The sequence below is a fragment of the Periplaneta americana genome, chromosome 8 (genome assembly GCF_040183065.1).
Source record: "Periplaneta americana isolate PAMFEO1 chromosome 8, P.americana_PAMFEO1_priV1, whole genome shotgun sequence".
Classification (NCBI taxonomy): Eukaryota; Metazoa; Arthropoda; class Insecta; order Blattodea; family Blattidae; genus Periplaneta; species Periplaneta americana.
Window position 1 is genome coordinate 120,543,254 of NC_091124.1, and position 23,671 is coordinate 120,566,924.

The 23,671-nt window shown below is 35.8% G+C and overlaps 1 protein-coding gene across 1 annotated transcript in view; it reads right to left on the reverse strand.

The window, feature by feature from the left end:
- LOC138704993 (inter-alpha-trypsin inhibitor heavy chain H5-like) overlaps positions 1-23,671 on the reverse strand; it is a 69,855-nt gene that overhangs the window by 18,290 nt on the left and 27,894 nt on the right. Inside the window, exons 2-6 of the mRNA XM_069833510.1 lie at positions 16,207-16,361; positions 8,867-8,956; positions 8,062-8,312; positions 6,370-6,536; positions 3,252-3,452 (exon numbers count right to left, since the gene is read on the reverse strand). Of these exons, the coding sequence (XP_069689611.1) occupies positions 3,252-3,452; positions 6,370-6,536; positions 8,062-8,312; positions 8,867-8,956; positions 16,207-16,361 (864 nt within the window). The remainder of the gene's footprint in view (positions 1-3,251; positions 3,453-6,369; positions 6,537-8,061; positions 8,313-8,866; positions 8,957-16,206; positions 16,362-23,671) is intronic.

Below are 23,671 nucleotides of genomic sequence, written 5' to 3' on the forward strand. Positions count from 1 at the left end.
CAATTTCATGTATAGATTCACTCCACCCTACTGTACATTTACTAGTAAATGTGTACTTTTCCAGTCACTGTTTTGGGCTTTGACATTGAAAACAAACAAATAAATATACTATAATACACTCAGGGACAAAAAAACAGGACACTTTAATATTTGCTGGTATTTTGCAAAACATTATCTTCTCATACAATGTTGTGGTAGCCATCTGTTGTTATGGAGACGTGTATACATTGTTGATTGTTTTTTGTTTTATAAACAAGCCATTACAACCAAATATTCCAATTTTGCTTTCGGAGTTTCAGCTATAACAATTTTGTCTCAACCATTTTGTGCTTCATTATCGTTATCATTCGTTATTTCTTTATTTTTACATTTTCTGAGTTTAAGTGGGGTTGTAACATTTGTCTTAAAACAAGATGCGACCAGAAGATGTGGCTCGAGCTGTAGCCCTTTACGATGATGGACGCAGTGTACGTTACATTGCAAATGTTATGAATATGGCTAGAAGCACAACCCATGATGCCATAAAACGGTATAGAGATACCCTAGAATATACCAGAAGACCAGGTTCCGGTCGTCCAAGAGCTACAAATCCAAATGAAGACAGGTATATAGTGTTGAGAGTTCTTAGGGAGCGCAACCTGCCAGCTACTAGTGTAGCCCAGCAATTTGTTAACATGTATGGACGCCCAATTTCGGCCAAAACAGTTAGAAGGAGGTTGAAAGCAAGTGGACTGATATCAAGTAGACCTGCAACTGGTCCCAGACTTCTCAGGATGCATCGAGTTGAACGACTGCGTTTTGCAAATGATGACAGGGATTGGAGAAATGGACAGTGGAGCTGTGTTCTGTTCATCGACGAGTCCCGTTTCAATCTGTGCTCACCTGATGGACGTGAAAGAGTTTGGAGAAGAAGGGGAGAACGATTTTCACAGTGTTGCATTTCCGAAAATGTGCCGTATGGAGGTGGTGGAGTGATGGTTTGGGCAGGAGTGTGTACGGATGCTCGTATAGAGTTGGTTTTTGTTGAAAATGGAAGACTAACAGCTGATAGGTATATAAATGAATGTTTGGCTGATCATGTTGTGCCATTTGGCCAATTTGTAGGCGATAATTTTGTTTTAAAGCATGATAATGCTCGGCCGCATATTGCCCATGCGGTCGGAGATTATCTCCAAGAAGTGGCAATACATGTTCTTCCATAGCCAGCAAGGAGTCCAGACATGAACCCAATTGAACACGTGTGGGACATGCTGGGACGGCGTGTTAAGAATAGGCGACCGAGACCAGAATCGTTACAAGAGTTGAGGCGAGAACTTGGCGAAGAATGGGAACTTATTTCTCAAGAAGACATTGCTAACCAAATTGAGAGCATACCAAGACGTATGGATGCAGTTATTCAAGCCAGAGGGGGTAATACCCGTTACTAAAATGAGTTTTTAATGTTTAAGGCACCATAAAATGACAAAACAGTTAGACCAAACGATTCCTTAGTTATACGACCTTTGTAATTTTTTGTAAATTTTCTCATCAGAGATTTTTTTTTGCAAATGTCGTATAAGGTGCTAAATGAAACATTATTTTGTTTAAATGGGTTTTGTTTCATTTTGAAATAATTGGCAACAAAATACAAGCAAATATAGAAGTGTCCGGTTTTTTTTGTCCCTGAGTGTATTATACCGTCCTTATACACATTCTCAGACACAACAGATTTGTTTCGTCTCATATACTGCCTACCACTGTTCCTTAATATCTTCTTTTCATTATTCTTGGAAGAAACTATTTCATTTCTTTGCTCCAACTGATTCAAATTGCGACACATATTGTGAACAGGAGACAGTACACAGCATCTAATTGGGTGGCTGCTTACGACTCCGTCAATCAGAGCCACTGTTCTATGAAGCAACATACAGTGGGGCATGGACCTTTATTCCATAAAGATTCTCTCTTGAAGTGGAGAAGTGTCCGGTAGACACATGCCACAAGCCTGGAAGTTCATAAAACATGTGCTAGATGCAGTAGCGGCTGATGGTCAAAATAATGAGTGTGCTACAATCTCTATATCGGCCTACTGTATACACTTATATGCATTTATCTTAATTTGAGACTCGCCTAGTGACGAAATATGGAGTTCCTTCCTACTGCAGAACTTTTCAATTACCCTGATGTTAAACGTTAAATCCCTCCATCCTGGACATTATACTCTTTTCTATTGACAGTATTGCAAGAGCAGAGAGGCGATCCTGGGACATAGTGTTCCTTAAAAACGTTTTTATGCGTTTCAAGCAAGAAAAACATCTTTCTGGCTCAGCAGTGGTCATTGGTGTTGTAACCAAAATATTTAACAACTTCGTTACTTCACAGAATGGATCCCGTGAATTGTTGGAGACTGTGTTTTGTAACAATTGAACAGCCATCTATATTTCGGAAGTCGGATCTTCCGTATAGAACTCCAAGTTGTGTCTTTAACATTCTTTTGTTCAGTACAGTATAGCTGTTGACAGCAACTTCAAGTTCGCGTTCAAGAAAATTATGCAAAAAATTCGCTGTTTAACAATTTTGTTGCGTCTAGGTAGCTTAAAGATTGGAAACGACGAGTAGTTTCCTGAATTATACGGTTACATACCTCCTTGGCATCAATTTTCTGGGATTCAATTTTCCGTCGCTTGCTGATTGATTCAGGAGGGACCTCAAAAAACTGGTAGATGGCAGCAGCAGTCGAACATTTGAATTACCAAATACATTGTACATAGTTCCGAGTTCCTCCACAAACAAGCATTCTTTCCTTACGCTTTACTTTTGCAATCTCCAAGCTGTGTTGTGCTGAAGCTGACTACAGCACTTCCCCGCGTAAAAATAGCCAATCAGAGCAGTTATTTCAGCTTCGCACATGCGCATTAACTGTCTACATTCTCATGTAAGTTTTGAGTAGCACAACGAACCCCCTGAGGCACCAAAGAGCGAAGACTAAACACTCTATAACACGTCATGAACATAACAACGGGAAATTGTCAAATGGCAGATCAAATACTGTGGTATTGCAAACACTTTATTTGAGCAAAAATTATCATTGTGCTGTAGCACTGTAGCATATAAGGACGGGCCGCCCCTGGCTAGATGGTAAGATGTGTCGGATTATCGGAGAAACTAAAAATCGATATGAATGTGCCATGAGTCCCTTTTCCACTGGCCCCTCAATTCTTAGAAACAAGTCGAACCCATTACTTCCCGATGTTGATTTCCTTTACAATTACCTTGACATTGTTTGAGAAGGTAAGGATGCTGACAAGGTCGTCTACATGAAGATTATCAAGTATGAAAGTCATGGCCTCCTTCAGCTGCTGAATGCTGCGTCCGTCCATGGCGCTGCTTACGTCCAGCAGGAATGTGACGTGTTTCCGCAAAGGCGGCAGATCCGGTGGCGCGAAGAAGTGCACGAAGTAACTTTCATTCACCTGTATACAACAATTTAAATTGTATTAGTACACACATTGTGGTCCGCGGTTCAGATCCTGCGAACTAAATCGAATACAGACAAAGAAGGTCAGTAAAGTCCCGTTTCCATACAGTACGGTACGTAATTTATAAATAAAATGTGAAGTGATGGGGCAATACACATGAAGTGGAGTGGGAAATTTAAATGTTAGAAAAAATACTTGCTACACGGCCGCTTTGTCAATCACCAGTACGTGCCAGCGATGGAATTTTATTCTATTGATTAAAATTAACAACAACTGGTTGTTACTTCAGTGACTATGAACCATAACTGCACCGCCATCAGCACCATAACCACCATCGCCATTTACACCTCTATTTTCCTATCATCACAGTATTACCACCATTGTCACGTCGCCACCATATATCATCCTAGCCTCATCACTGTCATCACAGTCGTTACTCATCACCAGAGCGTGGATTTTGATGACCTAAAAAATCCTAAAAAGTACCCATAAAATTACCCAAAAAATGTTAGAAAATAACTTAAAATGTTAAAAAAAAACTAAAAATAGCCAATCCTATAGAGAAGCAGTAAAAATCCTACCTCAAATTAAAACCTCTCCTCTCCATTGCAATAGATGACAGTGTACATCCGAAGATTCTTGAATGTGACGATAGGCGGTTGTCGGTGAGGACATTGTTATACATTGAGCAGCTTCTTTCCACTTTTACCCTGACCGCAGGGGCATACTTGAAGAGTGACAGATCACTGGCTGTTAATTATTCTTGTATCTGCTCTGTTTTAGAGTACTTTAACGACTTAACGACACAAAGTTTGTATCCTGGATTTTTGTCTAATACAGTTCCTTTGGTTGGAAGGCAGAGCGTATAACAACAACTCAGCCGAGAACTTCTTCTCCTATTCTATTTCTCTTCTTTCTTTTGACATCACTAACTATCGAGAAAATCCTTTCAGATTCAGCATTTGAATGGGATAGTGTCAGTACTAATTTTTCGAGTTTTCCTATATTAGGAAATTTTAGTTCGTGATTGAAGTTTTAGCTTAAATGACTAAAAATCACCTTAAAATTAAAGAAAATGGCAAAAATTAAACTAAAAGATTAAAACAGCATAAGGTGATAAAAAAATGACGTAAAATTCTACATTTCTGTAACCAGCAGCTCGTGTCCAGGATTTAAATATTTACGGGCGTTGCAAAGGATGTAAAGAAAAAAAATGACATGTCATCAAAATCCGCGCCCTGCTCATCACATTCGCTGTCATAACTACCATCGCATTATTACTACTATTGTCACGTCGCCACAAGATCATCTTGACCTCAATCAGCACTGTCATCACCATCATCACATTATTATTATTATTATTATTATTATTACCGGTATTATTATTATTATTATTATTATTATTATTATTATTATTACCATTGTCATCACACCCCATCACCTTCACAGTAGTACCATATTATTACATCGCCACCACATCATCTTGTCCTTATCACCGTCATAATAATCATAATACAGTAAAACCTCCCTAAAACGAAACGCGATCATTCCAGGATTTTTTTCCGTTTTCACAGGTTTTCGTTTTAGAAAGGGTTCAATAGATTACTGCAATATACTCACTGTAGGGAGAACTTAATGAAGAAATAATTTGAAATAAAAGTTACTACTGTAAATGCAAAGTGAATTTTATTTCCATAATTATTAACTTACGTAATTGCAGCCTCTCTCTATCCCTCTCTCTGCGCCCTAGTTTCTTGGCCCCCACATTTCTTTAAAAGTGCATTGCCGAGACATTTTTTTTTTTTTTGAAGGGAACGATGTAGAATTTCCTTCGTGTCCTGCATCAATTCAAAGTGTAAATTGTGCCCTGGTCCATCCTAAAATTGTGTTTGATGAAAAATAGATTAACTTCTCGTTAGACAAATCAATCCTTGAATGACAGGCAGCATTGCCTAAAAACAGTACGACTTTACGACCTTGACGTTTCATTGCTCCATTAAAATTATGAAGCCACTCTTCCATGATAGAACTGGTCATCTAGGTTTCTTATTTTAAATCGCATAGTTCTACTTTATTCGCACTGTTATTTAACACAGTATTGACATATTAACACAAAACTCAGAATAAATAAACGGAAACGTGAAACTAAATTGACATTAACTACAATATTATTCACAGTTTTATTCTATTCGCACTATCCTTTATCACTGTATTGGCTTGTTAGCACAAAACTGAGAATAAATAAAAGAAAATCCAAGAGGATTGGAAGAAGTAAGGCTACAGGAGGTCAGTAACCTGCCAGGGACCTTGACAATAAGCACAGAATAGTGACATGGTTAGAGAAGTTTCACCCCCAACGCCTGACAAAGAATAGCGAAAGACTTCCAGATCATTGCATGTACAGTCACACAAGAAAATTATGTAATGCTTCGTACAGTATTGTCGCAAAATTAAAATGGTTTGAAAGAATCTAGCAACAGTTAAGGCTGGTTCACAATAAACCGGGAACGGAAACGACAACGAAAACGAGAACGGAGATATTGTTAAAATAAATGTATTTAAACGTGAGCATTCACAATTAACTATAGTGAATGCTCACACTTAAGTACATTTATTTTAACATTATTTCCGTTCTCGTTGTCGTTTCCGTTCCCGGTTTATTGTGAACCAGGTTTTACGCTTAAAATTATCCGTTTTAATCAGGTTTTTTACCTAAATGATGCCCAAAAATGATTCCGTTTTCGCATTAGACAGTTTTCCTTCTTAAAGTATTATTTTATGTAGTAAATCATTCCGCTCCCAAATTTATTTTTCGTTTGTACAGGTTTCCTTTTTATAGAGGGCACGTTTTAGCAAGGTTTTACTGTATTATTATTTCCTTTTCATGGATCACGCTGCCTCCTTCACATACCAGCACGTCGTTGGTCGCCTCTATGTCTTGCAAGTCGTACTCCACTATGAATTGCTCCTGCAATCCCTTCGTGGAGACGCTTCTTTGTTGTTCCGGAGAGAGCGAGAATACCACTACAGCGACGTTACGAGCAGGCCTCTGGATCATTGCCTGGCGACTGCTGATTCCTGCAACACAGAAACAGTGAGCTAAACCATGCTCTTTGCTTTCGGTACACTTGCATTTCAGTTAAATGTAATCTTGCAGCGACCGCGTCTGTGGAGCAAGTGCTAGCGCACTGGTCTTCGATCCCCGGCCAGGTGGTGATAGAATTTGTGGTATTTCTCGGGGTACTGCCATTTCCCTCTTTATATCCATCAACACTCTCCACCTCCATTTCATTTAATCTACCGTTTGTACGAGTAATTGTAAATATAGGCTGGGTTGAAGTCTTGGGGGTAGTACGGCGTTCGATTCTCATAGGCTATAGGAAGGGCTTGAGCTTCGGGGCATGGGTCTTATCAGGCTAATCGTCTGCGAAATGGAACCTAATTCTTTCAGGGGCTGAAGCAGGATGACTCACCTGTCAGAATAGGAGTCACGAATGCCGCCCAGACCACCTGTCGGACTTGATCATCGCATATATGGGGCGCACAATGGACCAAAACGTTCCTAAGTGTATGGTCAAGCCCTCATTAAAGCCAAGCCGAGTCAATCATGATGTGAAATATGAAAGGCTGCTGATCAGGTCTTGTACACTATTCAAAATTACAGAGTTCTGGACGTATGGATATAATTACCAAATATCTATTGGATCTCGAATAGTTAGCGTTTACGCAGAGAATAACAGCCTTAGCCATTATCTGAAGGATCACAGACTTCTGAATAAAATTACTAATTAGCCATTTTCTAAAGGTTCACGAACTTCTGAAAAAATAAAAAATAAACAAAGGATCTTGAATAATTTGCTTTTATAGGCTATAGCCTACCGGTAGTTGATCAAAGCCTTTTAAAATAATTACTGATTTGGATGAATAATGAAATTACTTGTCATATGGAGAGTCACAACCTAATGAATGAGTTCATGAATTATCTAGTATGTGGACAATCCTCGCCTTGTCATTAAAATTACAGATCTTCAATGGACGATCACAGCCTTCTAAATAAAATTACTGATTGAGATGTAGCAAAGCATTGACTAACACTTTTCATACAGAGAGTTACAATATAATGAAAAAGCTCATGAATTATCCAATATGTGGACAGTCCCAGCCTTGTGATTGAAATTACAGCTCGTCTGTTAGGCCTCTATGGACGAAGACATCCTTCCGAATAAAAGTGAAACTTGTTTGTAGTACGGATCGGATGTGGAGGAGAGCAAGTCTCGATATACATTGACCAGCATCTATTGTGCTACCAAATGGTGATGTGGTAAAAACAATGGTCGATAGATTTGGCTTGGTGCCCTCTCCTTCATGAGTGGGTCACTTCAATGTGCCATAGATCATATGCCTTTCAGATTTATTTCCTTGCCATCCGACGTGTTTGAACCCGCGAACCTCGGATACGGCGGCAAGCATGATAACCCGCAGTTAACCGAGGACTACTCAGTTTGTTATTGCATGCTGTATTGGATCCCTTACAACCACACGATTAAAAATTGAAATAGTAGTTTTTAGTAGGTACCTACGTTAGTTCGGAACATAGACTAACCTTCGCGATGTGTCCACTGCATCTTACTGGAAGTGCGCGGAGCTGGGACATTGACACTGCCGATGTCGCTGGACTCCTGGATGCGCACCTCCACGCTCAGGTCTCTCACGATCTGCCCCGGGTCCAGATTCATGACGTGCTTGTACGTCCCCAGCTTTCGGCTCAGCAGCTCCTCGTACGTCAGGTTGAACGTCACTTTCTTGTGTGGCTCTACATTCACTGACACTGTGAACTGATTCGAGTTCCGGGCACTGCAATATTTCATAATAGTGCCATGATATGTAGTCGGGAATATGTACTTGTATTTTAAAATTAACGTTGAAGAAAGAATTACAATTATCATCTTATCGTTTCTGTTTATCGCAGTTTAAAGAGAAAGTTAAATATAGAACTATAGTTACATATCATCTTATCGTCTCTGAATAGTCTTCCTACTTTAAAGGGAACATTAATTAAATAATTACATTTATTACATTATTCTAAAATTATAGTATCACAATTAAATTATCATCTCCTCGAATTTTAATTCATTCTAATTTAAATATCACTTTAATAAATAATTATTATATTTAGAATAGGCCTATTAACTTAAAATTTCTGATTTGTTTCCATAATTTAAAGAGAACGTTACATAAAAATGACATCATCACTCTGTCCTCATAGGTTTCTGTGGATGTTTTGACTCTTTATGTTCTCACTCTATATACCCTACTAGACATTAATATATAAGTAACACAGGTCTGGTTATGTCATGTCGTGTCAACATGATAACAGAAATATAAAACCCAAAGGAAAAAAGTTTTACCTCAGAGACAGGTTGGCAACTTCATCGACTTCGCCGCTGGAGGTATCTTTCTCCCTCACATCAGCTCTGTATACTTGACCGTCGATATCCCTGAGAACACAAATACTTCGGCTAACGAACTGTTTTCAATACATTCCCATAATTTAATCAGAATTCATGCGTGTCTTCAGCTATGAAAGTACAAATTGGTTAATGATATCTCCCTTGCTTTCCGTTCTTCAAATGAATGCACATGAGCAGATTGAATACCAGTAAGCCTACAAATTTTTACATTATTGTACGAAGCATAAATTCATGTTATTTCAGTGGTTAAGACTTTAGATTTAGATTTCTGTATTCATTATACATTTGAACGGTTTTTGTCATATTTTTCTCGATAAAACCTACGCAACTACTGAAAAAAGGCATACGAGTTGTTATTTAGGATTGACGAACAAAGAAGATGAATTGCAGAATGAAATGAAGAAGATATATGTATAATTACGGAAACAAAGAAAAAACTGAAAGGCACAATATAATATAAAGATTCCATATTACTATATAGTGGAGTACCTCAGAATACAAGAGCTTCATCAGGAGTAGCAATATTTGTAAGAACATCACTAAAGAATAGAATTTTATAAATGATCGAATTTTGAACGTCCGTGTAAAAACATCAAGAGGACATTTAACAGTGATTGGTATATATGCACCTGAGGAAGGCCGAAAGGAAGAGAGCACAACGTTTTATGAAGTACTACAGACTCATTTAAACTCTGTAAATAAATCAGATTACATACTTACAGGAGGCGATTTTAACGCCCGCATTGGACAGCAAACAATGGGAAAGTTAATAGGTAATAATGGCGAACCAACTATCAATGAGAATGGTAAAACGTTGAGGAACTTTGTAAATTATAACGAATTTAAGATCACTAATATCCTTTTTCTACATAAATACACATGGACAGCGAGAGGAAGAAGATCATAATAGAATATATTCTTATCAACATGAAATTGTCTCCATATGTGAACGACACAAGAGTGTATAGAGGCTGCGATATTAGCTCTGACCACTTTATGGTACTTTCTAAATTAAACATTCCAAAGAAATGGATATTTAAGAAGAAAAGCAAAACGCCAGAAATTAAAACAAATTATAAAGTACACCTGCTACAACAGGAGAGTATAAGGAGATTATATTGCTCACGATTAAAGATGTACATGGACCATAGAGCCATATGTACGAATATAAATGAAGAATTGCAAGATTTTAAATAATTAATTTTGAAAGTAGCAGGAGAGGTGTTAGGGAAGAAATCCATAAAAAGAAAGAGGAGAGGATTACAATACTGAAATGAAGAAATAAAACAAATTATAAACTGTAAGAAGCAGGCATATTTAAAATACCTTCAGATAAATTGTAATGAGGATAAAATAGAATAGTGAAAAGGGAAATAAGAAAGTTGAAACGCAAAAGCTGGGACAAATATATAAGCACTATGGAGCAAGACTGTCATGGAACGCAAGATGTAGCATACAAAATAATGAAACAACAGAAAGAGACACAGCAAAAATAAATAATGTTACAGAGGAAAACTGGATTACATTTTATCGCAGCCTATGGACGAAGATGGATGAAGAAGACATTAACCCAACATTAACTACGTTAGCAGAAACTGACCCCATTGAAATGAATGAATTAGATAATGCACTTAATACGTCTAAGAATAAAAAATCTCCAGAAGCAGATGGTATAAACACTGAATTGTTAAAATACATGCCTGAAGGAGTAAAAATAAGATTTTTAGAATTAATTAATATCTGTTGGAAGACGTACAATCCCAGACCAATGGAAAAGAGGAATAGTATGCCCAATCTTTAAAAAAGGTAAGAGAAACGATTGCCAGAACTACAGAGGCATTTGCTTGCTAAACGCAGCACATAAAATATTCGCTAAAATAATAATTCGCCGCCTAAATTTAATAAATGAATATGTGCTGACAGAACAACAAAATGGATTTCGAAAAGGTCGCTCATGCTCGGATAACATATTAGGACAAATTATTAAAAAAAGACGAGAATTTAATCTTCCAACGTATGTGCTTTTTATCGACTAAGAGAAAGCTTTTTTTAAAGTGTGACTAAAGAAATTATGGGAAATAATGTATAAAAGAGGATTTCCAGACCACCTAATAAAAGTAATTCTGAGCCTATACTTCGGAACACAGATAAAAATAAGAACAGACTACACCAGTAATAAACAAATAAAAACTAACCAAGGAGTTAAACAGGGCTGTCCACTGTCCCCTGCGCTGTTTAGTATATATATATATATATATATATATATATATATATATATATATTGACAATGTCACTAGACAATGGCAAGAACAACTAAATATTCATTTTAAAATTGATGACGAAGTCTTGAACACTATACTGTTCGCAGACGATCAAGTAATTTTTAGTAATATGAGGACGAATTGCAAGTTGCTGCTCATAAACCGAATGAACTCGCAAGTGAATATAATATGAGTATTTCTGAGAAGAAAACCAAAGCAATGGTTTTCGAAGGTACAAATCATAAGAGATGCAAAATAATGATTAATAACATATTAATATAGCAGGTAAATAATTTCAATTATTTAGAATTCAACTATCTTACTGTCAAAAGAACGATATAAACATAAAATTAAATAGATTTGACAACATGTGCGGAACAATAAGACAATAAGAAGAACGTTGAAAAATAAAACACTAAAATCAACACAGCTAAAATTTCATAAAACAATGGCAGTACCAATGCTGACATACGCCTGCGAAAATTGGACACTTAACAGATCAAATAAAAGAAGAATAGAGGTAGCTGAAATGAAGTTCTTACGTTCAGTAGCAGGCTATACATTATTAGACAAGAAATATAATGAAGAGATCAGAATAGAATTAAATATTTTTAACCTGACAGAAAGAATTGAAAGTCTAAGATCTAATTGGCTACAGCACATAGAAAGAATGCCACCCTACAGGCTTCCACTGATTTTACTTCACTACCAACCTAAAGGTAGAAGGAATGTTGGGCCTCCGATGACAAGGTGGAGAGACTCGATCTGTTGATGTGGAAACAGGCCTAAGACCTAATTCCATGATGTAGAAGAAGAAGAGTTGTTATTTACGCAAGTTTCGGACGCGTTTTTCGGAGGCTGCATAAACATCGAAACAGTGCGTTGTTAAATAATTTAATAAGTATCCAGAAATAGGTTTTGTTCTTATAAGAAGCATTGTCTCAAGTGTTATTGATTAATATAACAGAACTTGAAGCTATATGTGTGAGAATGGAATAGATATGTTTCAACGAGGTAAATGCGTTGTTGTAGTGTTTAGATAGGCCTAACCGGGGCTCTGGCCTAACTATGGTTAAAAGACGTACTTCTCAATACAGTTCGGATAGCACACTAACTGAGATTGACAATGTAAAGTCCAGCAGAATTGTATCGCCGGCTTAATGTAGTAACACTGATAAGGAAAACTCAATCTTTGTGTCACTTACAGAGCTAAAAGCAAACAAGATGCCGGGAAAACCTAACGCGCCTCTCCTCGTGGTCCGCAAGCATACCGGTAACTTAGATTTTACTTGCTCTCTATTATATTAAGTGTGCATATAGTACCCTAGGTATAGCTACCGAAATTAAAACTGAAATTTGTTAATTCTAATGAATTGTTCATTGCTTCATCGAACAGCAAAAGCAGTCTAAACGTGTTTTAAAACTACCTCAGTGAAATAGCTACTTTCATATTAAATTTGGAAGGGGACAATTTGTATGACATGATATAATGTAAGTTACACTGCTCCATCGATTTAGTAGAATGTTTCGAGTCCAAAGAAAGCAGCAAAACAGTACAACGTGGTCTGTTGTTGTGACGAGAATCCAAGCCTCCGCATACCGGTAAGGCATCATGTCACAAACACTTTCAAGTGTGAGTAAATATTATTTAATGCCTTGAAAACGGCACAAACGTTAAGGATAGTGCTGGAGAGGTAAGCTAATATTTATTTATTTATTTTTATTTTTATCTTTATTTATTTATTTATTCCTTCATTCATTAATTCGTTAATTAATTCATTAATTCACTCCTTCATTCATTCCTTCTTACCTTCCTTCATACCACATTCACTCACACTCACTCCTTTCTTTCGTTACTTATTAGTTTATATATATATATATATATATATATATATATATATATATACATATATATTCATTTTTATTGTATTTTCTTGATATTCTAAGATACAGTATAAAATTGATTTGTATTAACATTGTTCAGATTCGCTTTGTATAATGAAATAACAACTCTTAAATGCCCATTCTCATATGATCGATTGTTTTGTTGTTGATAGTATTCTTTGACTTTCTTTTTCTAGCTCAGTGGTATTCAATCTTTTTTGCTAGGGGAACTCCAAAATATATTTGTACCCTCAAACTGCATTGCAATTATTTAAAAATTAACAAAAGACTCTGATTGATTTACGAAAATTGAATTATTATTATTATTATTATTATTATTATTATTATTATTATTATTATTATTATTATTATTATTATTACAGAGTGATTTATATAGAACTGACACATTTCTTTCTTTCCGTTGGAAATTCATTCAATGACCCAATTTTAGCACCAAATTAAGCAGAATGTTCTGGAGTTTCGATTCCTTGTCACTAGAAGCGCAGATGTTTATGTTTTATTCCTATTGTTGGCAGCACTAGATGCGCAGATGTTTATGTTTTATTCCTATTGTTCGCAACTGTTTTCGACATTTTGTGTCAACGTGAAAATGCAGTACACATTAAATCAACGACTCTTCCTTGTGAAGCAATACTGGATTACGAATTCAATTACAGCTACTCAAAGGGCATACCAGAGAGAATTTGGTGTTCGCAATCCTCCCAAAAGAAACACAATACTGGGACTGGTAAACAAATTGGAAACAACTGGATCTCTGGTGAGTGAAAAGGGCCAATTTTTTTTTAACCAGACTTGAACACTGGAGAGTACCGACTGATTTTCATGGAGTTTGTTGAGCAACTGGACGATGTAGAGCTGAGCCAAGGATATTTTCAGCAAGATGGCGCTACATGCCATACATCAAATGAATCCATGGAACTAATTGCAAGTTTCTTTGACGACCGAATAATTTCCAGGAACCTGTGGCCACCGAGATCTCCGGATTTGACAACGCCGGACTTCTTTCTATGAGGTTACTTAAAAGACAGGGTTTACGCCACACGTCCCCAGACATTGGACCATCTGAAGCACAACATCACACAGGAGATTCAAGCTATTGACAACAGAGTCCTCCAAAGAGTGGCCAGTAACATGGAACGACGTATTGAGTTGTGTCTTATGCAGGATGGAGGACATTTTCAACATTTGCTATAGAGGTAAATAATCTCCCAAAATTCCTCTACATTTTAGGTATAATAAGTTGTCGCTAGCGCAATTCGTTTTGAAACAATTAATGAAAGAAATGTGTCAGTTCTATATAAATCACTCTGTATTATTATACAGTAGTTATTGATGCACTAATAATAGTAAATATTTACGTAAAATGCTATTCAAGCAAAGAAAAACAAGAGTTGATATTGCAAAAGAAACTATAATATAATGCAATAATAACCCCCAGAGGACGAGTACCATATATTTAATACCACTGCTCTACCGAAAGATGATGTTTGCCGATTGCAGGGGACTTGCTCCGCTCGTTATATCTAAGTAGATGAACATTGACTTTCTACTAAATCGCGGAGTAGTGTAATTGTAATGCAATATGAGTAACAGTTTGATCATTATAGGCTATCCGGGCATTTACAAGCCGAAATTTTCTATTAACATAAGGTACAGAATTTACTTCGTCTTATACGTTTTTTTTTTTTTTTTGCAAGTCATTGACTCTTCTATCTTTCTGCGTACACAGCATATATGTCTGAGTTTCGTTGAGGTTTCTTTTTTTAACTCGTCATATGAGAGATGGAGTAACTTCCAGGAATACACACAAGGTACAAATTAACGAAATAGTATACCACGTTTAATACATTACATTTACATACTCCCCTCAATAAACAATTCGCACATACATTTGTCAATCCGTTGCATATTTTTAGTTTTAATAATCCAGCAGAACGATTTTGAAATGGGTGTCGCAGTGCTGCCAATGCCTGGAAATAAAAATAAGCGTTCAGTGACACATTAACCTAGGTTTAGCTTGTTCAGGTTTTTCGTATGCTCCGTATATACACTTTTTGTTACATAAAATTCTCTTTCCCGCGTAGAACAAAATGATGGTGGTACCACTGGGTTATTGTCTGTGAAAATATCTGAGAAACTGATCCGTCGGATATACAGGGTGGTTCACGAGGATTTACTGTCACGGATCTTATTTCCGAAGACATTCTGAGCAAAAAAGTAATATAAACATTAGTCCTAATCTCAGTATTTTCAAAGTTGCACTAATTTGAAGTTGTTTGTAAAATACCTTTATTCTTTAGTTTTAATGGTACAAGAATATTACAAATGGAGAATGAACTATTCATAAGTATCATTTCTTTAACTGGCTAGTGTTCTGAAGCTAAAAATGTGTTGTCAGATGCTTTGTAAAAATTTTGTTTTTCAATTTTAACTAAAAATTACATCATTCTTACGCACTTATCACAAAAATTGTTACAAATCATACGATATTACAGTTTAATTATGCACCGTAATGTACAGTCTTGAAGAATTTACAAGAGTGGCGTGATTTGTAACAATTGTTGTATAAATACATAAGAAAATGTAATTTCGTAGTTCAAAATCGAAAAAAAAAAAAAAAATTCTCTACGAAGCAACTATGGAATTCACAACACATATTTAGCTTAGAATACTAGTTAATTAAAGAAATGATACTACTCTAGAATAGTTCATTCTTTATCTGTAATATTCTTTTACCCTTAAAACTATAAAATAATGGTATTTTACAAACAATTTCAAATTAGTGTAATTCTGAAAGTATTGAGATTAGGACAAATGTTTACATGACATTTTTTGCTCAGAATGTCTTTGGAAATAGACTCCGTAAGGGACGGTAAATCCTCGTGAATCACCCTGTATAAGAAATGTAGGTATTTGGGGCGGACTGGGTGATCACACAGTGCCTCTAGAGTGGTGTGTTAGAATTTTAAGGTTATTTTGAATGGTTTAAGTACGTTCTTCCGTGTGTGGTGCGTGGCGTGATCGAAGAATCATCTCAAAATATTTCGTATTCTTAGACTACTGTATTACATTTTACGCATTACCTTACATTTTATGAGGTAAATAACTCACATGAGCAGACCAGAGACCAAAGCAGCTTCAGGTATGTCTATGTTGAACTGCCTTTGCTGACTGAAATTGGCCGGGTTCATAATGCTGCAGCTGATGACGGTGCTGGCGTATCGGAAGCGAATCTCGGACTGCACGTGGTACTTGTACACATCGAGCTGAAAATCGTCGTGATTAATGAAGATGGTAGCCGACGAACTTCATTCAAATGAATGATACTTTTCACATAGACTAATTACTTTTAATTTCAAATAACGTTTATCTATAGGCCTGCGCTAAACACAAAATGTTAAATGCAATAATGCAATAAGTTAAGTGTAAAAGACAGACAACACAAACCTGTTTGTAAATTAAAGAGCACCTATATAAAGAGCTTTACATACAGCAATTTTCGCTCAATCCTAATTTTCAATCGTTTGTCACATCCAAAGTATAAGATCTTATACATACTGTGCCCCATAAACTTCAGGACACTCCCAGAACCAGCGCATTTTAGTGTCTCTAAAAATAGTTTGTATTTACGTTGTAGGGTTGATCAAAACCTATCGTTTGAAGTAATTGGCAAATATATAGAGTGTTACAGAAATTAGAAGTAACACAAAGTTATATTTTTATGTTGAGCCTATATTACATTCCAAAAAATGTAATGCACTATTCATCCTGATTGAAATGCAACAAGCATGAAGTATCGTAGCTTTATATTCAGGTCATTAAAAAAAACACCTCAAAGATCATTTTTATATTTTTAGTTATTTTACGGAAGAATAGCTTTGAAAATGCAAATTCCAATACAAAATTATATTAGGCAGGCCATGATGTTTCTATGGCAACAAAATAATTGAAGGGCTGAGAGCCATAGTGGGCCAAGTGCCATTTTCATGAAACTGAGAAAAATGGAGGTAGAGTTAAATACATAAAATAATTCATTGAATGCATATTAATAAGTAATTATTAATTTAATATATGTGACATAAAAAGGAAAAACATATATTTTTACCTAATTATAACATCATGAAATAACACGTATTTCAAAGTCTTGGAGTTGGCCCACTACGGCACTATATTTAGCTTGTCTTAAGAAAAATGTGCTAGTGGGCCATCTGTAAACGCTGTCTCAGTGCCTACTTTTCCATTTATAAATTTTGGAAAAAAACTACTTCTAGCTCATTTAGAGAATAACGAAATTTAATTTTCATTGGTTCAGCTGATTCGCACTTCAGCTATTTAATGTTCATCCATTGGACCTTGTTACCATCTGTAGTATCTTTACACACCAAAAAATTGCATTTTGGAATATCCTTGATGTTAAGGAAGTCCGACTGTTCCATTTTTTTTTTACAACAAAGACTTTTTTCCTCCTACAGTGTTGCATTAAACCCACATATTCGTCTACGATAAAGAAATGTTTGGCTTTGTGTTTATCTGACTCAATAGTGCTGAAGTCCCTGTCATTAGGGAGGAAAGAATGCCCAAATTCTAGAAATTTATGGTCTATTTCTTAAACTGTGAATGATGGATATGGAGGCTCAAAATGAAGCTATGTACTGGTTTCTGTTTTGTCCTCCACACATTATTTGAATATAATAAGTGGTTTGATCCAGTATTTACAGTTTCAAGGTATGACAGTAGATATGATCCCACTACAGATGCCCCTCTCTGAGTAGTGTTTCCTCTCCACAAATAGCCTAACATCACGTTCACAGTTATGCACTCCAACGTTTTCTATGCAAATTGAAGAACATCGTTTTGCATACTCGGATGTTAGTGTCGTTGTAAAAATAAAAATTAATGTTTACCATATGTACACATAGGCTACTTTTATAGAGATAGCAATTTAAACTTGTTTCCTGATCCAAAAATTCGCCTTCTTTTGAAATATAATTTTCTAAATTGAATGAAAATTAATTTATTAAATAATTTATTTTTCCATTTCATTATAAATTAATACATACTCTAAGGAAGTTAGGTAAAAATGTACAGTTACACCGCTAAATTAATGAAATTTTAATAGCTCAGATATAAGGTTTTCATATTACGAGACAATTATTAAATATGTACCTTGTTTATGAATATACTGCAAGTATAATTTTTCAGATTGTGGTACGTACTTTTAACTTAATATAATATAGCCTACACGTGAATGCTGTTCACGACTACCTTCTACATCAGCAGATCCTCTGTGCCTCTTTATATTCATTATATGTACCATTCCTGCAAGATCTGTATTTACTGGTCGAAATTACTTTTTGGCGAGAATGTGTCATGCGCATGTGTGCTCGATCATTTTCATTATCCAAACGTTCGACACAACATAACCCACATTTGCAGTCTTTGTCAGTGTACATTTTTCGCAGACACATGATTTCCACTTGCATTTACATACTCTTGGCCACTATGTATTTTCCTTTTTCGTACATTCTTTTCCCACTCATCACACTTTTCCACACGCTTCCTAGATTTCACCTTAGTTGAGTTATTTTCTTTCACTTCGTCTGCCATGTTCTATATTAAATCACGTGGGAAGAAGCAGCAGCTTTCATTGGACGTTCGGATATGGCCCACTTTGCTTCTCAAAAGGACTGGTATTTGCTTGAGAGAGTATTTTTGTTGCTTTAATTATTTCATAACGCGAGGTATTTGGACCAAATGACGCTATCTGTTGAGTATGTCAGTCAGCAGGCAAGCAAAAGATGAGATAAATTTCAAAACTCTGAAAATGAATTTGGCCCACTATGGCTCTAAGCCCTTCAATTGTTTTCATTGTATTTTACTCTTTGCTATTAAAAGGCACTGCGACATGTTTTCAAGCCATGGCTACGTGGGTATGATTATTGTTTTATGGAGAGTAAGTAGAAATTAACGAAATAATTGCAGATTTTATCTTGAGTGTAATCTAGAACGAAGACAGCCTTTTAATAATACTTTCGTGAGACCTGAACAAAAATGTTGTCGTGATAAAGAATTAAGTAGTCCTACTAAATAAAAAGCGTGAAGAACATAAGAAGAAAGTGCCTTCATATAAAAATTCAGTAGCAGTGCTGACGTACGTAGATTAAAACCCACAGATAAACCCGTAAAAAATATTGCAAAATAATCAGCTATCTCCAAAAGTTCAGTACGTCGAATTTTGAAACAGCATAAATGGCATCCATTCAAGTTTCATTTAGTAAAGTGTCCTAGAAATACAGATTATGAGAGCAGTCTGAGCTTTTTTTCAAAGTAATTGTTAAAATATATTATAATTCCAGTTTTCTATTCAACGTTTTATGGACCGATAAAGTAAGATTTCATGTGGAGTAATTGTTAAAATATATTATAATTCTAGTTTTCTATTCAACGTTTTATGGACCGATAAAGTAAGATTTCATGTGGAGTAGTGGATCGTCACAATGCACATTACAGGGCTGCAAGAAATCCTCATTGGACACAAGAAACAAGTGAGGGTATTGATGTATGATGTGGGATTTTAGATGGACAATGGCGTTAAAGTTACAGTTTTCAGAATTCTCTGGTTGACTTCTTATCAGAATTAGCTCTTCAAGATAGACTTCAAATGTTCTTTGAGCAGGATGGTGCGCCATCACAATGCAGCAGTTACTTGTGTTATTGGACAAGGAATTCCTATAAAGATGGATTGCAACTAACGGCCCAATAAGTTTGCCAGCATGCTCTCCAGAAATGGCAAAATTAGATTTCTTTTTATGGGGCCACTTATAATTAAAGCTTTATGATAAACAACCAGAAAATGTTGACTGCCATAGCTCCATAGTCTAAGTCTAAGTCGTAATGTCTTCCATTAGCGTTACGGAATAAGCGCCGGTTCGAATCTTCATAGGGGAAGAAATTTTCTCAATAAATTTTGGCGAGCGTATAGGACCGAAGCCCACCCACTATCATGTACCGGTAGTAACGAAATCCGGTTTCACAAGCCAGCTACGAGGTAACGGCTGGGGTTCATCGTTCTAAACAAACGTTACCTATTATTGACTGAATCATCGTTCCCCTCTTCTAAGACGTGTGGACGTGAATCCAGGAGTTCACTGGTGGGCCTTGGCCCTCTATGCGCTATCTGTCTTTCTTGTTTGCTTTCATTTCATGTGCATCATTCGAAAATAAATTGACTCGTATTTATTGAATATAAACAAAATCTCTCCAATAATCTACTTTAATTTGTTGCACATAGACAGACCAACAGATATTATATCGCTTGCCTAAAGCCAATTTTTCGTTAACCCTTAAATTGGCAATGTATCCTATAGGATGCAACAGCTTAATAGGCTATATGCTATAATTTTAATAGAACAATAGAAAAAAAATTGGTAGGAACATTAAAATTTCACAATACTATAATATTGTACAATATATAAAATATGGACATTGCGATAGTTGTTTTCTTTACAGTCCGACACGGTTTAATAAACTAGTGTGAGAAATGAAGTTTTGCCAATTTAAGGTCAAGTGGGATGCAAAAAATATGCCTATTTCCTAGAACATTTTAAAATCGATTTGTTACCTAGTATTCCAAAACTTTCTGTTTATATCTTGTGCAATGAAAATTAAAAGGAAACGAAGCGAGCCTGTAACTGTAGCGTATCAACTTACTTGCATACAAATGGTTTTTAAGGAACCCGGAATTTCATTGCCGCTCTCACATAAGCCCGCCATCGGTCCCTATCATTAGCAAGGTTAATCCAGTCTCTACCATAATATTCCACCTCCCTCAAATTCATTTCAATATTATCCTCCCATCTACGTCTCGGCCTCCCCAAAGGTCTTTTTTCCTCCGGCCTCCCAACTAACACTCTTTATCCATTTCTGGATTCGCTCATACGTGCTACATGCCCTGTCCATCTCAAACGTCTGGATTTAATATTCCTAATTATGTCAGGAGAAGAATACAATGCGTGCAGTTCTATCACAGTCTACTATACACAGTCACGAAACTTGGGATGATATTTTGCAATTCTCGCGAAAGTTGCTAGCCGCTTGGAGCGCTGTGAGTATTAGGAACAATACACTGTGCCACAGCCATCGTGATCTAATACAGGCCGTAAGGCAAACCATGTAACTCGCTTAACCCGATCACGAAGGGCGGCGTTTCAACCATATAAATTAGTTGGAATGCATAAACAGTAACATATGTTTCTCTAAAATGTAGTGTAATTGCATTAATAAAATTTAAAACAATGATTATGAGATATTTCAGATATAATTCACTTGCGAGTTAAGGTGTAATATTATTTATGGTGTGAAAATTATGTTATTCGTATGTGTAATACCTGCCTTTATTTCGATTAAATATTGCGAGATTCTTGTATATTCATTTATGCAAGATTCAATAATTTTCAATTGCACCGCACGGATATTTAGATATGTTGAAATTATAGGTTATGTTTACTGTACCAGTTGCCCCTTTCTGTCTAAATTTAGTGATATCCAATGCCTTGTCATTCATATGAAAGTTATAGGTGATGTTTACTATATTTAACTTATATTCCTAAATTCGCAATTATACATTATAATTAAGCATAATGTCTTGTATGATACCCCGGACATTCAATTTGTCTGTATTTAATACTACAATTGAGTACTGAATTATTGTATTTATCTACTACTTAAGAGACGAAGTAACACAATTGTACGTACACTAATTTCATAGGAGTGGTATGGTAAATATTTTGTCTAAAATTAAGGAAGGTAGATGTGCTAAATTGAAATCACAATATAAATTCTTTTTTATTAAATCTCAAAAAAGGCTTCCATTCTAAACTTAAAATGTTGACGCGAACAGATTATATTAACATGTAAAATTCTCTTCACATTAAAATAACACAGTTTTGTAATTATTTCTGCAATATATTTTGTAACAAGAAGTAAACGGAACTTATGGACACATTACACTAAACAAAGCTTAGCAATGTTACGCAATAAAGTTATAATATACACTGAAATAGAAAACCCGAACAAACATTACGGCCTGGTCTAGATCGAAAAGGCATTGACTGTCCCGTAGGCCTATTTCGCATTTTTGTGAAAAGCTACGTAAACTGTAAAATGTTCGTTATCGGTTGTAATAACTGTAAATGGCTAAAATGCAATAATTTGAATAATAATATGGGACAAGGAGACGTTTGTAGCACTATAAATGGTAAGAAAAATAAGTTAGAGTTATCCTTCTTCCGAAAGATCCAGGGAGGTGAGTTTATAGAATATAATATATATTTTATGAAAATAATATAAAAACCTTATGTATTTCATATTTCAATAGTGGAAGGAAGGTATTAATTTTTTCAAAAGAACACGATATCGAAAGTAGAATACATTTTATCGTGTGTTAGGGAAAGAAAGTGTCCTTGGTGAGGCGATAGTAGCGATCCTGGTGGTTAGCAACTATCTATGTTTGCATATTTAATAAATATTGAGCTTCGTGACTATTTATAGTAGACTGTGGTTCTATGTTGTGTAAGTTTCTCCATTCTTCTGTAACTTCATCCCTCTTAGCCCCAAATATTTTCCTAAGCACTTTATTCTCGAATAGTCTCAACCTCTGTTCCTCTTTCAAAGTCAAAGTCCGAGTTTCACAACTACTCAGATCAACCGGCAATAATAACTGTTTTATAAAATCTAACTTTTAGATTCTTTGAGAGCAGACTGGATGACAACCGAATAATACCACGCTTTTCCAATGTTTATTCAGCGTTTAATTTCCTCCCGATCATCCATAAGATGTCCACAACATCACATTCTTACCTTATGAAAGATAGTAATTTTCTGAGAACAACGCGCTTGACCCCAGAAGGCCTTCTGTCGTATGTTTGAAACCGGTTAATATTAAAAGGAAATGCATGACTGATCATCGCGCTGACTTGCACAGTGCTGACCGAAGCCGTGAACACAAAGCGAAGAGGATCCGACGTTATTGGTGCCAGATCTAGTCTGTGCACCATACTCTCTGTGGTCACCACCAATTACTTCAATATTTTCGCAGAAATACATATTTCAGGCATCCCTATCATATCGAAGAAATGTTCGTAGGCTTGCCATATGTCTGTCTGTGTACAGCGATTAATGGATAGGGAGATTTTATCTACATTGTGTAGTATCTAAGAGACAATTATTGTCTCATATATTAAAGAGTAAATTAATTACAAAAAAGTAAATTACATAAAGACTCTAATTATTACGCCTATGCTAGTCTATGCTTGTGACATATGGACAGTCACAAAACAGACGAGAATAAATTTAAATGTTAATTTTTTTGGGAGTAATTCGAGACGGAGATATTTTGGAATGGAAGAAACTGTAAATAAAGAAATGTATTATTTTTGCAATGAAATTGATGTTGTGCCTAGAATTAAAGCAAGAAGACTGCGATGAATTAGAGATGTGCAAAGAGTTCCAGAAAAAGAAGAATAAAAAGGGTGTTCACAGAAATCCCTTTAAGAAAAAGAACACTGTGAAGACCTAC